The following is a 20,820-nucleotide window of genomic DNA, read 5'->3' as shown; positions in this document are numbered from 1 at the left end:
CACTGGCTAAATGAACACAACATTAAACTTTTCACTTTGACAGATTAAATTCTATTGAAAACTTGTGGGTTGAGCTCAAGTGGAGACCCAGGATTTCGGCATTGAGGAATGTCGACACTCATTTTGTGTTCATGTAAGACATCACAAGAGGAAACATGTTGACAAAACTGGGTTGCACAAAATAAATAGCCTTTCTTTAGACAATAAGGGTGAAAATAATTCTGAAGTAGGCTATAGGCCTTTTAATTGATATTCCAATGGGGGGGGAATACATGAAGCTGTGACTTTTGGACATCATTTGAGAAAATTCACAGTAGTATACTAGAAATAGAGAGGTAGGCTATGCCTGCAGGCCTTGATTGTAACTAGGCATGAATTCCAACCTGTTGGTTTCCCGAGTGAATTGTCAGTGACAGAAGCAATGACTTCACTTTTTTTTATGAATAGAATAGACTGTTCTAGACTGCTGTTCCAATGACTGTAACTTGGCAAATGGCATAATTCAAATGCATGAGAGATTGAGAAATGTAAAATCTACATTCCCTTGTGAATGACGAGCACCAAACCAGTCCACCAACCCAATAGATGACAGTGGCGAGCTATAATTCGGTTACTACACAACTTCGTAGATACCCGAAGAAAAACGAACTGCTGTGGTCACGGTGACCAAAATCTGTGGCCCACCCTCTGCATCTCTGCGACAGCATGGCGGCGTTGGAGACTCGGGAATGTGAGACAGAGGGTTGCAATAGCGAGGCAAAACTTCAGTGCCCAACATGCATTAAACTTGGAATCCAAGGTTCATATTTCTGTTCGCAGGTATGATTTTCCTGGGTTGTTTGGAAGTGTTTTGTAAAGGCATCCATTTTCAACGGCACACCCCGTCCGGAGACAGCGGCTTGTCAGCTAATGTTAATGTTAGCTCTGTGTTCTTGTAGCGTTGTGCATGTGTCACACGAGGAGTTGCCTGCTTGCATGGCCTGGTGTCAACTGGCCGGTCACTTGCAGCTCCTTGAGTTTAGTTAGCTATTAACTTGAGTAACGTTACAGTGGTAGCCTCAAGTCTCAGCCTTCTTAACCCCAAGCTACTTTTATGACATTTCTCACAACTTAACTTGGCTACCTTAGCTTATATTACCTAGCTAGCTGAGTTGGCTAATGTTAGCTTCAACCCTACGTTTCCCATTGGTTAGCTAGGATAACGTCTGCTAGCATTAGACAATGCATCTGATGTCAAATTGTTTTCCACGAATTGTTTAATATTAGGGCAAATTCTGGTAGAATGAATGACTAGAACTAAATGTATCTAGCGAAACTTCAAGGTAGAGTTAGCTGAACGTTAATCAAGGCTTCGTACGTAACAAGTTGGTGTAACTGTTAACGTTACGTTAATCATGTTATTTATTAACGTCACCTAAAGTCACAACATTAAGGAAGCTACTACTGAGGCTTGTTAGATGTATTTATCAGATGGGTATCTATACGACCTAATCTAACGTAATGCTATTGATGTAGCATTCTCCTAAACCATATTGCTGAATATTTGAGCTCGACAACGTTAGCCAGTTTGCTGTAAATGTGAAAATTCCACACGGATGGTCGGTATAACGTAACGTTAGCAGCTAGCTGACGTTCAGATGTTGAGTCAGCATGATCTGTATCCGGGAAGCTAATTGCACACCATGAATAGTACACATGCCAAGCGAATATTAATTTATATTTGGAAGGTTTTAAGACATGTCCCGTAAAACTTTTAGATCAACTGTTGCATCCGCTGGCTGTCTGACCTAATGGGTAATGAGGTTTTGTCATCTGGTCAGGTAGTCACACCCTACCCCAGCTCACTGTTACACTGGGCTTGATTTGAGACATTGCCTCAGACCAGTAAAGCATTGATCATACTGTCCAAAACAAACAGTCTAATCAACCTCGTGTGTGGATCTGCTGTTATGACACAGGATGGCCATACATCCACTTTAAAGTTCAAAATATTGGCCAAATCTTATTTTGGTAGATGCTGATATTTGTCTAGTTTCAGTCTCAAGCTGAGAGGCAGTGGAACTGGACATAGTTCCTAAATTGTTCCTGTAGCTTTACTTCAAATCACTTGATAAAATGATTTGACTAAGTAGGTAAAGTAGGTAAGCTTTCCTTGTGTGGGTGAACATGTTGCAAAGGGACACTCATATCCTGCCTATTTAAAATGAGGAGGCCCATGGCAGCCTCTCAGTGTTAACAAGTCATCTCTAGTAAGTAAGATATGCCAACATATCCTGAAACATGCAAACACAGCCTCAGGTCAGTGGTCAGTTATAGCCTCACCGAAACCATATAGGGTTGTCCAGTTCACTCACTGGTACTGTTCTATATATTTGGTGTCAGCTTACCCATCTGCATGAGACGGTGACAGATGACATACCACCTGATATCTACATATACTATGCCTTTGTAGGTTACACTCTAATTGGCTGGGGAGTCAGACCTGGTCTTTGCCATGTTTAAGTAGTAATGAGAAGACTTGACGCCAACAGTCTCTTGTGTGATTAGGTTCTACCTAATGTAGATTAGGGTAGTGTTGTGTATAATACCTGTAGCCTAAGTCTGTCTGCTCAGGTGCTTTTAGAATCTGCTGTCTACTCTTAAAGACTGACTGGCATTTTTGTTGTCAACCAGTTGATTGTATTCAGAATATATCCTATATCATGTTATCATTTGCTTCTTGCAAACTATTCAATCTGGTGTTGCAGAGGAAATTAGAGGATTAAAAAAAAAAAACTCTTAATAATAACTTAATAATAACCTAATAATGTTTGTCATACAGGAATGCTTCAAGGGTAGTTGGTCCACTCATAAATTGCTCCACAAAAAAGCAAGTAAGTTCTTTTTTTCATTGATTTGCACTGCATGTTTAACAAAACCCCTACAAGAGTTGTTCTCTCACACACAGAAGTAACAGTAGTCTACCTAAACAATTTCTTGCATGGCAGTATGTGCCTTTTGTGCCATACGTATGGAGTAACTTGTGTGTGTGTGTGTGTGTCTGTGTGTGTGTGTGATCAGAGGACGTTGTGAACTGTGTGGAGCAGGACACCAATACCGACCCATGGCCAGGCTACCGATACACGGGCAAGCTCCGCCCTCACTATCCACTGGTGGGTCCCCTGCACTCTGCACTTCCGCCATTATCTCACATTATCAGTCACACTCATAACGTTAGCACTTATGTATAATTCGCCTTATTCACACAACGGTCACTGTAAACCAAAACACGGCTATGGGGTACGCAAACCATTTCATTGTTGTGTTCTATGCGTTCGCCAGTAGGTGGCGACAACGCGTTAATGATAGTCAGTGTACCCCATATCCTCCTTTTGGTTTACACATGGCCGCCATGTGAATAAGGCGAATATTCTTATGTATGTATTACTGCAGGAGGGGCTGAAACACTAGAGTTTTACTCTACTTATACACGTATGATAAGGTGTAACAATAAATGAATCTCGAATGTCTGTCAACACAATGGCACATCAATACCATTGCTTAATTGTCTCTGTATTTATGCTTACTGATCTTTATGTTTATGTCTTTGTGCTATACTGTGACTGGATGCTTTTTTAGACTCCCAAACGGCCTGTTCCTGGGAGCATCCAAAGACCTGACTATGCTGACCACCCCATGGGTAAATAAGCCTTACACTTACGCAGATATATGTGCACACACAGGCACAAGCATTAGATGTGGACAGTCAGTGATTAATATTGCAGCAATGTGAATGAAAATGTGTGTTTCTCGTCTGGAGCAGCAGACAGTGGGAGTAAGTAACACATAGTGCCATAGAGATGTAGGCTTGTAGTCAAAAGCTCAGCTGTATTGTAGAGATGCATAGAGAACTAGACAGAGTTTGTGTCAGAGTTTGTTTGCTGAATTCTATGTTTAGAATTGTAGAGTATAAGCGTGGGTTTTGGTGTGAATGTTTAGATTGTTGTAGATGTAGAAACATAGGAGGAGCTGTGTGTGTGTGTATTTTGTGCGTGTTTTTGTGTGTGTGTTGCTCAGAGCATTTTTTTTTTTTCATATATAAATGTCAGTTTTGTGAAGATAAAATGAAATTGTACTATAAATGTATGTGTAAGGGGTCTATAGGCAGAGCAAAATAATAATTCCAACAAATTCAAAATGAATCATGATGGGAGCAAAAAAGGAGCATGTCGCAATGTCCAATGTCTTGTTCTTGAAGGTCGGAGGATCATAAGAGTTATGACCAAATTAACGTTATATGCACACATGAAATGAAGTTGTTTTTCTCCAGAGTGGAAAGTCCAAAAATTTCTAAAATTGCCCCAATTGGTCATAAAGGTTTGATGACTATGATGTGTCTGAAATGTATGTTCCTGAGCTTAACATATTTGCTGAAATCCTGAGACATGGACATGAATGGAACAGTGACTGCCTCTGGTCTGCATGAAGGCAGATTTGTAAACAACCAACCCCCCACCCCACCCACCCAAGAGCGATCTGGGTTCTAGGAAGTGGCTGGTCATGAAGCAATAATTTTTAATAAGGGAGAATTTTCACTCTCACGACTTCCGCGTTGTGAAGGGGGCACTCACAAGAGAGTCCAAAATTGATTCTGTTTCCGATATATTCCACCATACTAATAAGAACAGCACTGGCGCCAAAATGTTAGGAACTTGACAGATTTTTAAAACTTTGATTTAGTGGTGCTGATGACATTCACTCATTGCTAGCCTGACCTTACATTAGCAGAATGCTAAGGAACTGCTAGGAGTCACCTTATCCTGTAGAATAAACCAACGCGCATGAGTATTGTTTTTTTATTATTATTTAATTTGTTAATGAAAATTGATGTCCCTCTCACCAAAAATGAAATAAATGATGGGTTTATTTGCTTGAAGTAGGTGTAAATAATTACTTTAACTGTTAAGCTCCATTCACTCCCATTCACTGAGCGCCCTCTTGGTGAAATGGAGCCAGTTTCTGTACAATGGAACTAATTGGAAGTGAACAGGTCTGTAGACTCTGATGATGCATCTTGCTCAGTCTGTCTACAATCTTTGTCCCTAGTGTTAGTGCAGTTGAGTCGTGGGAAATCGGTATTAGTTACACTTACCGCATACATTTTAATTTCAGTTGGGGTTCAGCTTGTTTGTGCATACAATGGTTTGTTATGAATTATGTTTGTCTAACTGTCCAGGCATTTTCTCTACTGACGCAGGTTGCATTCAGTTGAATCTATTTGTTTTCCCCGTCATGGGGAGATGCTGTGTTGGCCACGTAGGGCCATTAACCACGATGATGACTAAACTGTCTGTATTTGTTATGCTCCTGCCAATAAGTAGGAGCTTGCCACACCTGCATCCCAGTCCACCTGCTAGGAAGAGACATAAGACAGGCACACTGAGTGGGCAGGGCCGGGGTAGTCCCGGCAGTGTCGTAATAGTGTGTTTTTGTGTTGCTAGACTGTTGACTGGACGTCTGAGGGGATTGCTGTATAAAATACCGATTTACAATGACCGACTGCTTTGTGGGGTGTAATGTGTTTTGAATAATGTGTGAAATAGGAGGTCTGTGTGTTAGACTGTATGCCTACCCTGTATGGGTCTTTGTATTGGAGAATGCGCGCGGGTGTGTGTGTGTGTGTGTCTGTGTTTGTTGCTCAAGTTCTTCTCTCGCTCACCGCAGCAGCAGAGGTGGGGCTTTTGGCAGGTACGAGGCCCCGCCGCTGTTCGTGTGAGTGGCCGTGTGTGTGTGTGTGTTTGTCCGTCTCCATATAAAAGTCCTATGTTTGGATTTGTGTGATTATCTTGATTAGCTGTAGGCCACCGTCTGTGTCTCAGTGTTGTGTAAGTGTGTGAGTGTTGGTGTCCACACCAGATCCAGGTTAATTAAACAAGGTGTGTTTAGCAAGTCTAAATTTGTGTGGTCTGGTTTTGGTGTACAGCGGTATGTGGAGTTTGTCTCTGTGGTTGTAGCATGGCTTTGTCGGATCTGCATGCCTCTTGTGTCCGGCAGCCTACTTGTTGTCATTGATGAGATGAGAGTGGATGGTTTGGAGTTGTATGGTTGTACATAGATGAGAAGAATGGCCATCAGATCGTTCTTTGCATAAGTGAGAATATGTGTGTTATGTGATGCCTTTAGTATGCGTGTGAGAGACAGAGAGTGTGTGTGTGTATATGTACACAGGCACGCACGCACACACACACACACACACACACACAGAAATGGATGTGTATTTCCTATCTGTGATTTTTGTATGTTAATTATGGCTGTGTGTGCAGGCATGTCTGAGTCGGAGCAATCTCTGAAAGGGACATCCCAGATAAAGATCTTGACGAACGATGAGATTGAAGGCATGCAAACAGTGTGTAAGGTAATGCTCTGGAACTGTTATCTCTGACCTCTATTGTCCTCCTCAATTGTTGTTATTCGCAGCTGGCTTCTTTGTTGGTAAATGTTTCTGGTCTCGACTTTGCAGTTAGCACGGGAAGTGTTGGACATCGCTGCCTTGATGGTCAAACCAGGGGTCACGACGGAGGAGATTGACCATGCTGTACACCTGGTAAAGAGTTTCAGCCCCCCCCCACTCTCTTTTCCCATCCCACTTTCTCACTTCCATTCTGTACTCTACTGGGTGTTGTGCTGATGGGCATTCTCTGTTCTGCATAGGCCTGCACTGCACGCAACTGCTACCCATCTCCCTTGAACTACTACAACTTCCCCAAGTCCTGCTGCACCTCCGTCAATGAGGTCATCTGCCATGGCATCCCTGATCGCAGGGCACTACAGGAGGGTGACATACTCAACGGTACACAGACTTTCAGACACTATGAGATACCAGCTAAAGTTGTCATTATACTTCAGACGTGGCTTTTGCATTCAGCAACTCCACACTTTGAGCAGTTCTCAGTGTAACTGAAAGTCAGCAAAAGAAGGCGATGGTGTTGACTGGAAAACGTGTGTTATTGATAGACCAGTATCTGTAAATGATATATTGGTACATTAAACTCTTACCAAATCATTTCAAAAGTATAGCAATCTTGTAAACGAAGGTTTTAAATGCAGTTGTTTACTTAGCGATTGTATTTGCTTGCCTGTGTTTTATGGACATTAAAAATAGGCTTCAATGGCCTTTTGGCCAGACGGACCTGCGGAGCAAATCCCAAATTTGCTGAAAGGTCGTATGGGTATTCCTAGGCTACTATTTTACCTGAAAAGGTTGTTCTATCATTTCGATCACCAGTACAAGCTCCCAGTTCTGAAGTGTACTTTTGGTCTGTGCTGTGTAGGTGTGTACCCTCATACCCATACTTTTGCTTACTATCTCCACAGTGGATATCACAGTCTTTCACAACGGTTACCATGGAGACCTCAACGAGACCTTTTTTGTGGGCGAGGTAGATGAGGGAGCCAAGCGTCTGGTGCAGACCACCTATGAGTGCCTCATGCAGGCCATCGATGCAGGTGCGTGCATTTGTTCAGTTCTGTGTGTGTTCACATTGCTGTTCCGGCTGTGGGAGGAGTAGCACAGATCAGAGAAATGTCCACTAGCCTATGGACTATGATTTGTTGGACTCAATCTCATCCACATAATATTAATCATGCATTGTACCATGATTTTATGTGGAAAAATTTAAGAGGACTTGAGTGCAAACTTCCATTAAAATGTCTTGAAATGTTATTGAAAGTGAAACTGAAAAATTTGCGGATCTGCTCCAAAATGCTGATAGTTTTTCCATAAATCTGCTGACAATCTAAACACCTGTGTGTGTGTGTGTGTGTGTGTGTGTGTGTGTGTGTGTGTGTGTGTGTGTGTGTGTGTGTGTGTGTGTGTGTGTGTGTGTGTGCCACAGTGAAACCAGGTGTGCGCTACAGGGAGCTTGGAAACATTATCCAGAAGCACGCACAGGCAAGCGGTTTCTCTGTGGTCAGGAGCTACTGTGGCCATGGCATCCACAAGCTATTTCACACAGCACCCAACGTACCACACTATGCTAGTGAGTATATAGTGTATGAACGAGTGAGTTATTAGCCCACATAGAGATGAGGCAGAGGGAGTAGAGATGCATATAAGCCGTTTCTAGGCCAAGAAGGCCTTTCTTTTTTCTCATCAATAGCTGGAGTGCATCTTTAAGTATATGAAGTCTATTCAACTGTACAGCAGACTGAATATATAGTGCTCTTCATGACTGCACAGAACCCTGTCGGTTTACATAATGGTTTTTCTGTTCTCTCTGTCCAGAGAATAAGGCAGTGGGTGTGATTAAGCCAGGCCACGTCTTCACCATTGAGCCCATGATCTGTGAAGGTGAGCTGCTGCACTCCCATTGGTGTACTTGTGGGGGGTAGAGAAATGGTAGTCTATCTGCAGCCTGGCTGCCCAAAGATGGTTCTTCACTGAGGTGTGTGTGTGCGTGCACAGGTGGTTGGCAGGACGAGACCTGGCCAGACGGTTGGACCGCGGTGACCCGAGACGGGAAGCGCTCGGCTCAGTTCGAACACACACTCCTGGTGACCGAGACCGGCTGCGACATCCTCACGCGTCGCCTCGACGACAACGGCCGCGCCCACTTCCTGTCCTTCATGTAAAAGCGGTTTGAATCTGACCAGTCGCCACCCCCTTCGCCCAGCACCCCACCCCCCCCCACCCCAATCGGTCTGGCGGGCTGGCTCTGGTCCGGAGGAAAGGGATTGCGATGAATACGAGCTGGAGACGGAGAAGCTGAGATAATTGCTGAATGTTGTCACCTTGACGGCCATGTGACTTGAGTGTTAAATTTCTTGCTGCACGTCCGATTGGATGCTCTGGTACCCCCCCCCCCAACCCAACCCAACCCAACCCAACCTCACACACCCTCCACCCCTCGAAACGACAGAAGGAGCAGGCGCTCTCTACCCCTATTCTGCGTCACGCCGTGCACCAAGACCCAGTCTGCTTAGGGCATTAATGAACCTGTCACCGCGTAGAAAGCCACTGTGTAGAAAATCCATGAAACATTCACTGTATGAGGAATACACAGGAGGCGTAGTGTTGGGTGTCTTGTCATGCATCGCTATGTCTTCACTCCCCTCACAGGCCCTGAGGTACAGTGATGCCCATAGCAGACTGGTCAGATTAATTATGTGTGTCTATATGCACAGTCGTTTCGTGTGTTTGTGTGGAAGAGTTTTTGTGTCTGTGAGCAATCAGTGCCTGACTGTGTGTGAATGAGTGACACAATATGTCAGGATATTACTGTGAGCAGTTGCTGGCTTGTACTGTATATGGTGTGTGTTTTCTAGTGTGTGGTTGTGCGTGTGTGTGTGTGTGTGTTTGTGTGTACAAGGAGCGGGTAAAGGAGTTATAACTTTTTTAACTCTTTAAGTGGAGATCCTTCTCTGTCATTGTCAGTTCACCGTTTCTTAAAAGATCTGATTTAATTCCAAAGATCACTGGTCCTGTTTTATTCAAGAGTGCCTCACGTCACTGCATTCAACACGGACAATCCTCACACCACCCTCAACATTGTCATACAAAACTACACTCATCACCACCCATCATCACCTTCTTTTTATGCACTTAGACGAGCAGAGCAGAGCAGTTCCAGAAGGTGCAGCCTTGTTACTTGTTATGTTCTTGTTTTCCTGGCAAGCAAAACTGATTGCTTTTGACTCGGACATGTCTTTTGTGGAAGTTGGAGGCGTGTGTGTGTGTGTGTGTGTGTGTGTGTGTGTGTGTGTGTGTGTGTGTGTGTGTGTGTGTGTGTTTGTGCTCGTGTGTGTACAGAGGGGGTACGAGGAGGGGACTGAAAGGGAGTGTGCTGATGTCCAGAATACATATCTTGGATAAATGTGACCCTGTAATATGTTTTTGTTCTACATATTCATTTCCTGTGTAACTTGTTACACAATACGGTGATTCATGTGAACACACTCTCAGAAGACAGATGATCTACACATTTCTGTTGGTTTCAGAAAGGAGCTGTAGGCAAGGAGCGCTAAGGCTGTGTCATGCTGTCGTTGGCTTTTCAGCCTAGAAAGTGACAGTTTCACTGGGGTTGGTATGCTACCATGATGAGCAAGCATGTCACAATTGAAGTAGTGCTTGGTGCTATGATTGTAATTTGAAAAGATAAAATAATTAAATTTATTTCAGTATTCTTTGTCAAGCTGAATTAAACTGTTCATCCTTGTGAAATGTGCATACTCTTATTTTTTTTCCTTGCATTGCATTCATCTGGTCTGTCTCAACATGGTCCCAAAGATTTTATTTTTTTTAATCTGGATGGAAAATAAACTCAAATGCATACTCATGAAAGGTCAAATCTATATGAAAATAATACAAGTTTTAAAAGTCAAGCTTTTTAGGCTCAATCTAGGCCTAGTAGGTAGTCTATTCAGCAAGATAGTTTGGCATGCACTTTGCACAGGTGTGGTCAGATAATAAAGGTATGTAACGTTACTTTGTTATGGTGGTAACATTCATTGTTAATGGCCTCGGTTTTTTGTTGTTGCGCCAACAGTCTGGAAATATGTACATTATCATTAGAAAGTATTACAAATATTTTTTTTCGGTTTCTATAATTAGAAAACCATCTGGCAATCTACCACAGAAGCGCTACTGCCAACAGTTGCGTAATCTCTGATGAGCAAATACTTCCCATAATTCCAATCGGCCGGAAACAACAGGCTACGAGCAGCTCCTTCGTTCCTTAGCTACAAGCCGTTTACTCTTGTGTTTTGACTTAATTATATGCTTTAACGTCGGTGTGGAGTCATAATAAACCCATTCTTTGCATAGGAAATAAATACAAACATTTGGACTTTGGAAGTATAACGTCATTGGATAACATTAGAATTGAGCATAAGGACACTGAGTGGCTAGCTAACGAGCTAGCCATTTCATCTCTGGTAAGACCTGTGATAACGTTAGCTATCTTGAGCTATTCGACATCCCCAGTGTATGTCATGCAGTCAATCATCTATGCATAACTTGACTCGAAAACGGATACGTGCTGTTCTTTTATGACTTGGTGCTGGCCAGTGTTATCTAGCATGCATGTATTTTTGGAAATGTTTGATAAGCATGTGCTTACGCAGATTAACGTTATATGTTGCTAGCCAATGTTATGTCTGGGTAACGTTAATGCTAGCCAGCTGGCCAACAGCTAATGTTGGCTGCACCATTTGACTGAGGCTTTTGTTTTGGTTTTTACTCATCAGCCATCAAGATAATGCCACGCCCACTTAAGCATTCTGGTCTTGGTAAAGTTGATATACGACCTCGACAGGTAGTAAGGCTTATAGCTAATTGTAATATTAGGCAATTATCAGCTAGTAATTGTAATGTTATGCTAGCTATGTGGTGTGACCTAGCTATTTATATCGTACTAACGGTAGTTTTCAACACTGGGGAGGCAGGTGGCATACCATTATGCCCTTCCTATTCGTTTCGTTTCGTCTTTCGTTTCTTCTATGAGGTGGTTAATAGGCTATTCCCTTTGATTTAATGGGGTTTAGCCAACTGTTTAAACCCTATTGCGACGCGGTAGTTGGCAGGGAAATCTGACATTGTGAGATCCTTAAAGGTGACCCAAATCACCATTCACTCTAATATTGCTTTACTAATATTGCTTTACTGAGTTCGTGTAAGACGTCCTTAAAAAAGCTCCCAAGGGCCAAATCTCCCAAGGGTAACACAATGGAGGGCACTGGAATAGGGAATGTAGCAATCAGTGTCTAGCGTCTGGACTAATAAATCCATCAATGGTTTATTGTTTTGAAATATAGCCATACCCCTCTATGCCCTCTTGAAACTTATCTTGTACCTATGTTTTATCCCTGCTCTGTTCAAAGACAAATTTATAGATATGGACAACTGTGTATGTGTACACATATACACAGCATGAGTACTATAGCGACAATGCAGTCAGTATGCCCAATTCATTCTGATGACACTGCAAATGGAAGGTAAGCACCCTTGTGTGAATTGACTGTGTTGTTGACTGTGCTCGCACTCCTCTTGAAGCTAACGTGTGCATACGTTTCTTCAGATGTGACGATCCCATTCTAGTGGAGACCATGAGCAACAGCCACCCTCTGCGGCCGCACAGCTCGGCGGCTCAGATCGACCACATGCACCTCCTCTCCGAGCAGCTGGGGGCGCTCTTGCCAGGGGAGGAGTACAGCGACGTCACACTGGTGGTGGAGGAAAAGCGCTTCCCTGCCCACAGGGTCATCCTGGCAGCTCGATGCCATTACTTCAGGTACCTTGGCAACACAGGTTACCACGGCTGACCATATTCAACAATACACGATCACCACACCTGACCATATTTTCTTATACGTTCACACTCACGACCGTATACTCTTACAGCGGGGTTACACTGGGTGCGCATGCTGAACTTGAATCAAACATTCTTTAGAATACAGCTGATCAACCGTCTGCTTTCACTTTAGAATGAAGTTCCAAGCGCAAACTCCGTTGCCATTGACAGCGGTCATTCTTGTTTTCAGAGGTCCTTTCCCAAGAAATAATGACCGCTAGAACTTTCGGAAATCCCATTCAAGTCAATGGAGCATTCTACTTGCATTGTGAAGAGCCGTATAATAAATGCGATTAAACCGAAATTAACTGTTTTACTCCTCTGTCTCTTCCCTCATGACCACCACCTCCTCCTTGCAGAGCCCTGTTGTACGGCGGGATGCGTGAGTCCCGTCCGCAGGCGGAGGTGCGCCTGGAGGAGACGCATGCGGAGGCCTTCTCCATGCTGCTGCACTACTTGTACACGGGCCGGGCCAACCTGGCGGAGGCGCGCGAGGAGACGCTGCTGGACTTCCTGGGCCTGGCGCACCGCTACGGCCTGCAGCCGCTGGAGGCGTCCATCTGCGAGTTCCTGCGCACGCTGCTGAGCACGCGCAACGTGTGCCTGGTGTTTGACGTGGCCAGCCTCTACTGCCTGAGCAGCCTGGCCGAGGCCTGCTGCGCCTACATGGACCGACACGCCCCTGACGTCCTAGAGTCCGAGGGCTTCCTGTCCCTCTCCAAGGTGAGAATGCAAGACGTATTACGAACTATTGAAAGAGACACATAACACAGGAGACACTTTCCCAATCATTTGACTCTAGCTAGTGTTCTAAACCATGACCATTTGATCTTCACATCTTTACTTCTGCTATATGTATCCGTTTAATGTTATCCTTTTTCATGCTCTCCCTGTCTTATGCTACCCTCTCCCAACACGCCCACCCCCCAACTGGACTCTCTTGCTCTCCCTCTCTCGTGTGTCCTGCAGACTGCCCTGCTGACGGTGGTGCGCAGGGACTCGTTCGCTGCGAGCGAGCGGGAGATCTTCCAGGCCCTCTGTCGCTGGTGTCGACACAACGGCGAGGGCGCCGAATGCCAGGAAGTGATGTCGGCCGTGCGTCTGCCGCTCATGAGCCTGTCGGAAATGCTGAACGTGGTGCGCCCCTCGGGCCTGCTCAGCCCCGACGACCTGCTGGACGCCATCCAAACGCGCTCTGAGAGCCGCGACATGGACCTCAACTACAGGGGCATGCTGAGTGAGTGCAGCACCATCCTGACACACGAGCAACACTAACGGAACATTTTCTTTTGCCGTGCCAGTGTGGGTGCATGTGTAGCTACACAGGGGGGCCCAAATTGAAATGCTGGGCAAAGTGTGAAGTCTAACTAAAGCTTGCTTAATAACTATGCCAAATCTATTTGCAAATTTTATACCATGAGAAAGATCCTAAGCGCAAACAGCTAAAAGCTGTCTCAAGCAACATGATGCCGTTAGATCATGCACAAGAACTTAGGGCCTAGAGTGTTACATGTGACCTTACTAATTTATGCAGCTACAGCTGGGGGAACTATGGTTATGGTTGTGGTATTTAGCAGAAGCTTTTATCCAAAATGACTTAGAATAACAATCAAGGTAACTGTGATCCGAGCAAGGTTTCATTAACATCTAGTAAAGTGTATCGAGCCAAACAGGCAATTCTCACATCAGAATATCCAATATGAGCTCAAACTCACGGAGCGCTCTTTGCTTTTGTAGTTCCAGAGGAGAACATTGCAACCATGAAGCACGGTGCCGTGGTGGTAAAGGGCGAGCTCAAGTCGGCCCTGCTGGACGGTGACACGCAGAACTACGATCTGGACCACGGCTTCTCGCGGCACCCCATCGAGGAGGACGGCCGGGCCACGGGCATCCTGGTGCGGCTGGGCCAGCCCTCCATCGTCAACCACGTGCGCCTGCTGCTTTGGGACCGAGATAGCCGGTGAGCACTGCGTGTACCACTCCATTACTCAGAAACATTTCTCTCTGCCTGCACTAAACACAAATATGAATGCAACATAGAACCACCTCAAAGAATTAACTCAGTTACAGTTCATTAGGGGAAATCAGGCAGTGCGTTACACTGTAAACTATAGACGGTGCTGTGGATGGTGACATATTAATTTGGGCAGCATTTTCAGAGAGGGAATATGAGCATGAGTAATCACAGGATCATTTCAGTTCATGAAACACTCTGCACTGAGGCTGAATATATATTTATTGCATGTATATTTCTGTATTATCTACAGATACTGACCAATCTCTTTGTAGCACTATACACCATTTCTAGTAGTCTTTTCTTCTTCTGGCCACAGTAACTTGTATCTGAGCATAAGTCTCCTGTGTGGTTCTCTTCCTCCTCTCCTGGCTCCAGGTCCTACTCGTACTATCTAGAGGTGTCAATGGACGAGCTGGACTGGGTCCGTGTCGTGGATCACTCAAAGTTCCTCTGCCGCTCGTGGCAGAGCCTCTACTTCCCAGCTCGGGTATGCAGGTAAACACAAACACACACACACACACACACTTTTCCCTGAGAACATAAAAAGCATTTTGAAGCTACCAAGATATGTGGGTTTTATCTCTGGAAATAGTGTCTTTATTTCGTGTAAGCAATAAGATGTGATTTTGTGTGTGCTTACAGGTACATCCGTGTAGTTGGGACCCACAACACAGTTAACAAGGTCTTCCACCTAGTGGCTCTTGAGTGCATGTACACTAGTCGGCCCTTCACTCTGGAGAGAGGACTGCTCGGTAATACACATTTTATTGCAAATTCCCTGTGAACTAATGCAGACTATAATCCCTCAGATTATGTTCTTTGTTCTTGGGGAGCTTGCTCTCTGTCCCTATTTCTTTCCAACCAGTTTTAATCATATTTAGCCTGACGGATGCTTAATGTTGTAATGGCAGTTGCAATGTTGTGACTGTTGCCAGGCCTTGATTGGATTAAAGGCCAGTTTCCCGTAACGTGTGACTGAACTGAACTGAATTGAACTCTTCCCTCCAGTGCCCACGGAAAACGTTGCCACGGTGTTGGCATGTGCCAGCGTGGTTGAGGGCGTGAGTCGGAGCCGGAACGCATTACTGAACGGGGACACCAGCCACTACGACTGGGACTCGGGCTACACCTGCCACCAACTGGGCTCCGGAGCCATCGTCATCCAGCTGGCCCAGCCTTACATGATCAGCTCCATGCGGTAATGACGTAAACACACACACACTCACACACTCATCTTCAAGCCCATCTATATGCATAATTGTTTTCACTGGTAATAATTTGAAAATGAGTTTACACAGAGATCCAGGTCCGTGCAGAAATGCTTAAAGTGATTATGCACAGATTCTACAAGTTACACACACTCATGTTTAGGCTGCTGTAACTAAACATACTCACATATGAACCTTGTGATACTCATGTTGATGTGTGTGTGATGACCTACATTATTTCCATGACTTGTTGAGTTCACATGTACAAACTTAACATCATTTTTTCACGTGTTTGTAGGTTGTTGTTGTGGGACTGTGATGATCGTAGTTACAGCTACTATGTGGAGGTTTCAACCAATCAGCAGCAGTGGAGCAGGGTAGTAGACCGCACCAAAGTAGCTTGCAGGTATGTGTCTATTCTGAGCAGTAGGCCATCATAATATTTGCACATCATGCTGGCCCTGTACTAATTCCCTCTTACCTCTCCTTAGGTCATGGCAGACACTGCTCTTTGATGGGCAGGCTGCTTCCTTCATTCGTATTGTCGGCACCCACAACACTGCCAATGAGGTAGAATTCACACACACACACACAAAAAAAAATCCTAATTCAGCTGAATAGCTCATTTTGCAGATTTGATGTCCTTATGCATAATGTTTTATATCTCCAGGTCTTCCACTGTGTCCATTTCGAGTGTCCTGCCCAGGTGGAAACGGAGGTGAAGGAGAACCCTCCGGGATCTGACCAGAGTGGCCCTGAGCCCAGCTCCCAGCATGCTCCTCTGTCCCGTACCCAGAGGCCTTCGTCCTCTCCCTCCTCCTCCCACTCTTAGACTGACTTGATGTTTATCATGAACAACCCTCTGAGATGCTTCTCACATATGCTTATGATGTGCTGCTAAAAAAAGAGATGAATCTATGTAGGCTATATTTATAATAAAACTGTGGTGAATGGTGAAAATTGTTGTGGATTGATGCTGTGCATGACAGAGCTGTTTTGGGTTGAGGGTTAATTGCTATGGTTATGGTATTTAGTAGACGCTTTTGTTTTGTCCAAAGCGACTTGCAGAATTGTGAAGAGATATTTTATTTAGAAGATGAGGATTGTTGGTCTGATTCAGTGAACAAAGAGAAACCATATCAAAACTTCATATACAATGAAGTTCAGTCAGACTTGGTCCGGCCTGAGAAAAAACGAACAGTGTATTCCACAACAGTGCCTCTGGGGGCGTAACGCTTCAGCTTCCAAGTTCCAACCCTCCGACCAAAACATTGATCATGTGATGTTATGACGTTCCGTGGGTCGGTAGTACAAAGGCGTATTCGGGGCTGAGCACAACCTCTGAAAAATACACATTTTTGAAGTTGGTTTTTGAGGTTTGCCAGATGTCTTTAGGCTTTACGTTTATTAATATAAGTACGCCAATGCAGTGTAATTGATGTCGTTCCTCTCTGGGGTGAGGTCTTAAAAGTGTTCAGTATGTAGCTGCTGTGAGGCAGTTAGCTCCTGTAGCCGCCGTTTCACGAAACCATGTGGCTTAGTTAATCGGATCAGTTTATTGACTTCTTGGAAAAGCCCTGGATTTCAGTGTACAATTTCAACAAGCTGACAATTGGTGTTCGTCGGTAGGCCTACATGAATAACGTGAACAGAACACATAATAAGAAATGAACGTACCGTTTGTTAAAGAGGTTATTGTTGATGAAGGAGCAAACATTGTAAACAGAGCATTCAGAAGAGGACGCATTTTAATAGATCGACTAGACCCTTTAGCACATCCAGATGATTATTTGTATGATCAGTATCGATTTAGTCGCGAGGGAATTATTTACCTAGAACAGTTATTAGGACGCCACCTTGCAAGCCCGACGGAGCGAAGTGCAGCCTTAACTGTAGTGCAGACACTTTGTATAGGGCTCCGCTTCTTTGCCACTGGGACATATTTATATGCTGTTGGTGACGCTGAAAATATCAGTAAAGCTTCTGTTTCTCGTGCCATCAGAAAAGTTTACCTTGCTTTGAAAAGGTATGTCAATGTATTCATCAGATTCCCCGGCCACGCAAAAGTGGATGTAATCAAGGAAGGTTTCCTTTCAATTGCAGGTAAATAACACAATGAAGAGGCTAGTAACCTAGATTGAAACCTATTTAACACAGCTTAACACATGAAATGTTTCCACAGGGATTCCAGATGTCCTTGGTGTTGTGGACTGCACCCAGATTCCCATTAAATCTCCTCCTGGTCCCCATGAGGGTGATTACATTAATACAAGGGCCTTCTACAGCATCAATGTCCAGGTATAGCTAATTATACCCACTATAGGATAATGTGCAACAGTTAATGGATGGCCTATATATAAAGTTGGGGTAAAAGGAAATGATTTGCAGCGCTTTATGTTTTCAGATGATCTGTGACTCTACCTGTGTTATCACTAATATTGAGGCAAAGTGGCCTGGTGCTGTCCTTGATGACCGCATCTTCAAGGAGTCCAGTCTGTGTGACAAATTTGACCAAGGTAGTAACACATTGAATCCTGTGCATTTCAAAACATTACACCTTACTTGCTCATTTGTAGATTGTAAATTGTGATCTAATTGCATTGTGCCATCCCACAGGTCAATATGATGGCATCCTTTTAGGAGACACAGGCTACACCTGCAGGACCTTCTTCATGACACCCTACTCTGACCCAAGCCCTGGGCCCCAAGCACGCTTCAATGCAGCTTTGGCACAGACTAGATCCAAGATGGAAACTACCATAGGCCAGCTAAGAGGACGATTTCAGTGCCTTAAAGGCCTAAGGGTCGTGCCAGATAGGGCCTGTGACATTACAGTTGCATGTGCAGTACTGCATAACATTGCAACAATAAGGAAAGAAAGTGCTCCACCGGTCTGCCTGCAGCCTGACGATGACGTTGAGACTCTGTACCTGGACGAGCCTGAAGGTCTAGCTATGAGGGACAAGATAGCTGCCCAGAATTTCAGTTGAACATTTCTCCCATCTTTGGGTCAGATTCAAAGTGATGGTTATTTTATTACACCAGAGACATTGTTTGATGACACATTTTTTATTAAATTATTCTTTCTCCTGTGAAGAAAACACAATGTTTAGTTGGTTAAGCTGCATATGTAGAATGTAGACTTATCTCTCAACATCAATTTACTTACCAACTGCCTGTCTAGTAACTGTATTTCCTTCTCCACTTTCCTCATTTTGAGAGCCCGGTAGGCCATCTCTTGTTCCCTGTTCTCAATCTCTTTAATTAGATAATGCCGGTACAGGGTCTTTATGTCTTCTTTGTGTCCCTGTTAAAGTAGGTATTTTATTTATATAGAACATTTTTTATGCACAAAGTGCAACACAAAGCGCTCTACATACAAGACATCGACACACAAGACTGATGCCGGACAGAGCGGCATCATTAAAGGAATGACCGCAATGGATGTTTGTGTTTTGTTAATGCTTATGGGTACAACTCAATCCAGACACATAAGAATTACCTCTCCAGCCTTCTTTCCTGTAGGACAGCCTTTCTCCTGGGCACTGCTGGGGTCAAAATCCTGTAAAAAAAACATTCACACTCAATTTTGTTTCATTTGATCAGAGTGGTTTTATTTTTCATTTTTGTACATATCCTGAGAGCATGGCTGTCCAAACATGGGTATATACTTAATTGGAGCCACCATATCAGCCGACATTACAGACAACAGTGTTGTCACTAAATATGCAGCGCTTTTACAAGAGAGACTCATACCTCATCCATGTGAGTGTCATTGGAGAACGTCTCATCACACACTGAGTGTTCAGGGTCACCCTGTGGCGGAGGCAGGAGGGTGAGAGAATGGCCCGTCACTGTTCAGACAAGAGTATTTGGCAATGAGTGAGCAATCCTATGACGCGTTCCGGAAAGGGTTGTGTGAAAGATGAAGCACACCCACCCCTGATGTAGGAGCTGATACACGCGGCAGCAGGCTCAGAGCTGGTGCCTCCTGGGATGCCCTCCACCATCGGCCTGCTGGAGCTCTGCTGCACAACAAACTCCTCGTCAGATTCATCCGATTTGATGACAACATTTGTTTGTATCTCGTCCTCATCTTTCTTAATGTCTTCCCTTGTCGCTTTTTTCCTGTTGGCTGTTGACATGAAGATGGTTTTGAGATGTGAATCTCTTGATGATGAGGCAGCTCATTTGCAAATTGATAATTCCTTTATTGAGAACCTACCTGTTTGCACCAGATTTTTATATTTGATTTTCACTTGTTGCCATGTGCGCTTGTAGCCACTGCCAGATTGCCTGAGAAGTCATTTTCATGATATATCGTAAGGTAACAATTCCAATGATTTATTGTGGTGAGTGTTATCAAAAAGTATACAATTCCAATTACAGCTGTTTTTCTGATTCAGCCTATTGAAATATTCAGTTATGATTAAAATCCTCATACTTATTTAATCTGTCTGCAATTCTCTGCCAAGCTTCCTCCCTCATTTTTGATGCTCTGACAGTGTTGGACTTATCAGTTAGTATGGGTCGTTCTTCTGCATAGCCCGCTATAAGAAGTTGTTGCTCCTTTGAAGTGAAAAAGTGAGCCCTCTCACTTTTCTCCATGATTTCCATAATTTTATGATCTATAAAACAACCAGATAAAAGGCTCATAGCACAACTCAAACTTTAAAACAGTACACATTTTCAGGCTGTTATACAAAGTATTAAACTCCCACAACAGAGAAACTGGCCACATAATATACCCCACAACTTTAATACTTTCTGAAGTATGGGAAAGCTTGGGTGAAGGAACAAAAACTGTTTCCTATAACACTTGAATGAATATGAATGGCAGATATTTCAGATCTGAACCCAAGACCATATTGATGTTGTATAGGATATTCTAAATGTATATATTTAACTGACTGTGATAAAACAGTCTCCTAGTGAATCAAGACAGGATTTTTAATCTGCTCATCATTGGCCTGGATTTTGGAGCGCATTCAGACTTACCTCTCTCTGTCCATATATCCTACCATAGCCTCAACATCCAGGGTTTGGTGCTTAATTTATCATCTCACAACAGTACAAGAGTGTGCATCAATTATTTATATTATTGTTTTATTGAGTAAAATCGCGCATTTAGCAGTATGTGGTCGTAATCCTCGTTCGTGAAACGCAGTAAACATGATCGAGGGTACTGGTTTAATGCGCAAGCGCCAGTTCATTGACTGTGACGTGAATACGTCAAACGCGCCCAGGTTGGTGTTCCTGTTTCATATCC

General features: G+C 43.9%; 3 protein-coding genes across 5 annotated transcripts; 2 read left to right on the top strand and 1 right to left on the bottom strand.

The window, feature by feature from the left end:
* Positions 1 to 666: 666 nt before the first annotated feature.
* Positions 667 to 10,198, top strand: metap1 (methionyl aminopeptidase 1). Its single transcript, XM_076299209.1, has 11 exons — positions 667 to 819; positions 2,822 to 2,873; positions 3,061 to 3,152; positions 3,619 to 3,679; positions 6,303 to 6,394; positions 6,500 to 6,583; positions 6,691 to 6,829; positions 7,354 to 7,485; positions 7,875 to 8,018; positions 8,264 to 8,329; positions 8,444 to 10,198. The coding sequence occupies exons 1-11, from the start codon at positions 706 to 708 to the stop codon at positions 8,608 to 8,610; spliced, it is 1,143 nt and encodes a 380-aa protein (XP_076155324.1). The 5' UTR covers positions 667 to 705; the 3' UTR covers positions 8,611 to 10,198.
* Positions 10,199 to 10,682: 484 nt separating this feature from the next.
* Positions 10,683 to 16,489, top strand: btbd9 (BTB (POZ) domain containing 9). 3 transcript variants are annotated; one of them, XM_076299205.1, is made up of 12 exons: positions 10,683 to 10,911; positions 11,857 to 11,970; positions 12,054 to 12,266; positions 12,686 to 13,049; positions 13,296 to 13,563; positions 14,064 to 14,286; positions 14,719 to 14,838; positions 14,986 to 15,095; positions 15,352 to 15,541; positions 15,850 to 15,957; positions 16,043 to 16,121; positions 16,222 to 16,489. In XM_076299205.1, exons 2-12 carry the CDS (start codon positions 11,885 to 11,887, stop codon positions 16,381 to 16,383), a joined length of 1,923 nt encoding a protein of 640 aa, XP_076155320.1. In that variant the 5' UTR covers positions 10,683 to 10,911; positions 11,857 to 11,884; the 3' UTR covers positions 16,384 to 16,489. The 3 variants fall into 3 exon arrangements, with proteins under 3 accessions (XP_076155320.1, XP_076155322.1, XP_076155321.1); XM_076299206.1 differs by lacking the exon at positions 10,683 to 10,911 and adding an exon at positions 10,933 to 11,291; XM_076299207.1 differs by lacking the exon at positions 11,857 to 11,970.
* A 2,139-nt stretch (positions 16,490 to 18,628) lies between these two features.
* Positions 18,629 to 20,749, bottom strand: LOC143139577 (uncharacterized). Its single transcript, XM_076300151.1, has 8 exons — positions 20,550 to 20,749; positions 19,996 to 20,179; positions 19,777 to 19,847; positions 19,492 to 19,686; positions 19,308 to 19,405; positions 19,054 to 19,113; positions 18,721 to 18,858; positions 18,629 to 18,640 (listed from the first exon to the last, which is right to left on the bottom strand). Exons 2-8 carry the CDS (start codon positions 20,166 to 20,168, stop codon positions 18,629 to 18,631), a joined length of 747 nt encoding a protein of 248 aa, XP_076156266.1. The 5' UTR covers positions 20,169 to 20,179; positions 20,550 to 20,749.
* Between the last annotated feature and the right edge of the window lie 71 nt (positions 20,750 to 20,820).

This window comes from Alosa pseudoharengus, unplaced genomic scaffold, assembly GCF_046254945.1.
Source record: "Alosa pseudoharengus isolate Yale_2024_CS ecotype anadromous, Long Island Sound unplaced genomic scaffold, YU_APseudo_1.1 YU_APseudo_1.1_scf_22, whole genome shotgun sequence".
Lineage (NCBI taxonomy): Eukaryota > Metazoa > Chordata > Actinopteri > Clupeiformes > Clupeidae > Alosa > Alosa pseudoharengus.
This window is presented reverse-complemented; position numbering and strand designations above follow the sequence as displayed.

Excerpts from the sequence above, each read along its gene's own strand:
- btbd9 (XM_076299205.1), top strand. The coding sequence starts at position 11,885 with ATGTGTACACATATACACAGCATGAGTACTATAGCGACAATGCAGTCA. Across the intron at positions 13,564-14,063 it reads CAACTACAGGGGCATGCTGA|TTCCAGAGGAGAACATTGCA; the intron begins GTGAGTGCAGCA and ends TTGCTTTTGTAG. Across the intron at positions 16,122-16,221 it reads CCCACAACACTGCCAATGAG|GTCTTCCACTGTGTCCATTT; the intron begins GTAGAATTCACA and ends TTATATCTCCAG.
- metap1 (XM_076299209.1), top strand. The coding sequence starts at position 706 with ATGGCGGCGTTGGAGACTCGGGAATGTGAGACAGAGGGTTGCAATAGC. Across the intron at positions 2,874-3,060 it reads ATTGCTCCACAAAAAAGCAA|AGGACGTTGTGAACTGTGTG; the intron begins GTAAGTTCTTTT and ends GTGTGTGATCAG. Across the intron at positions 6,584-6,690 it reads TTGACCATGCTGTACACCTG|GCCTGCACTGCACGCAACTG; the intron begins GTAAAGAGTTTC and ends TGTTCTGCATAG.
- LOC143139577 (XM_076300151.1), bottom strand. The coding sequence starts at position 20,168 with ATGGAAATCATGGAGAAAAGTGAGAGGGCTCACTTTTTCACTTCAAAG. Across the intron at positions 19,687-19,776 it reads TAAAAATCTGGTGCAAACAG|CCAACAGGAAAAAAGCGACA; the intron begins GTAGGTTCTCAA and ends TCATGTCAACAG. Across the intron at positions 19,406-19,491 it reads TATCAGCTCCTACATCAGGG|TGACGGGCCATTCTCTCACC; the intron begins GTGGGTGTGCTT and ends TTGTCTGAACAG.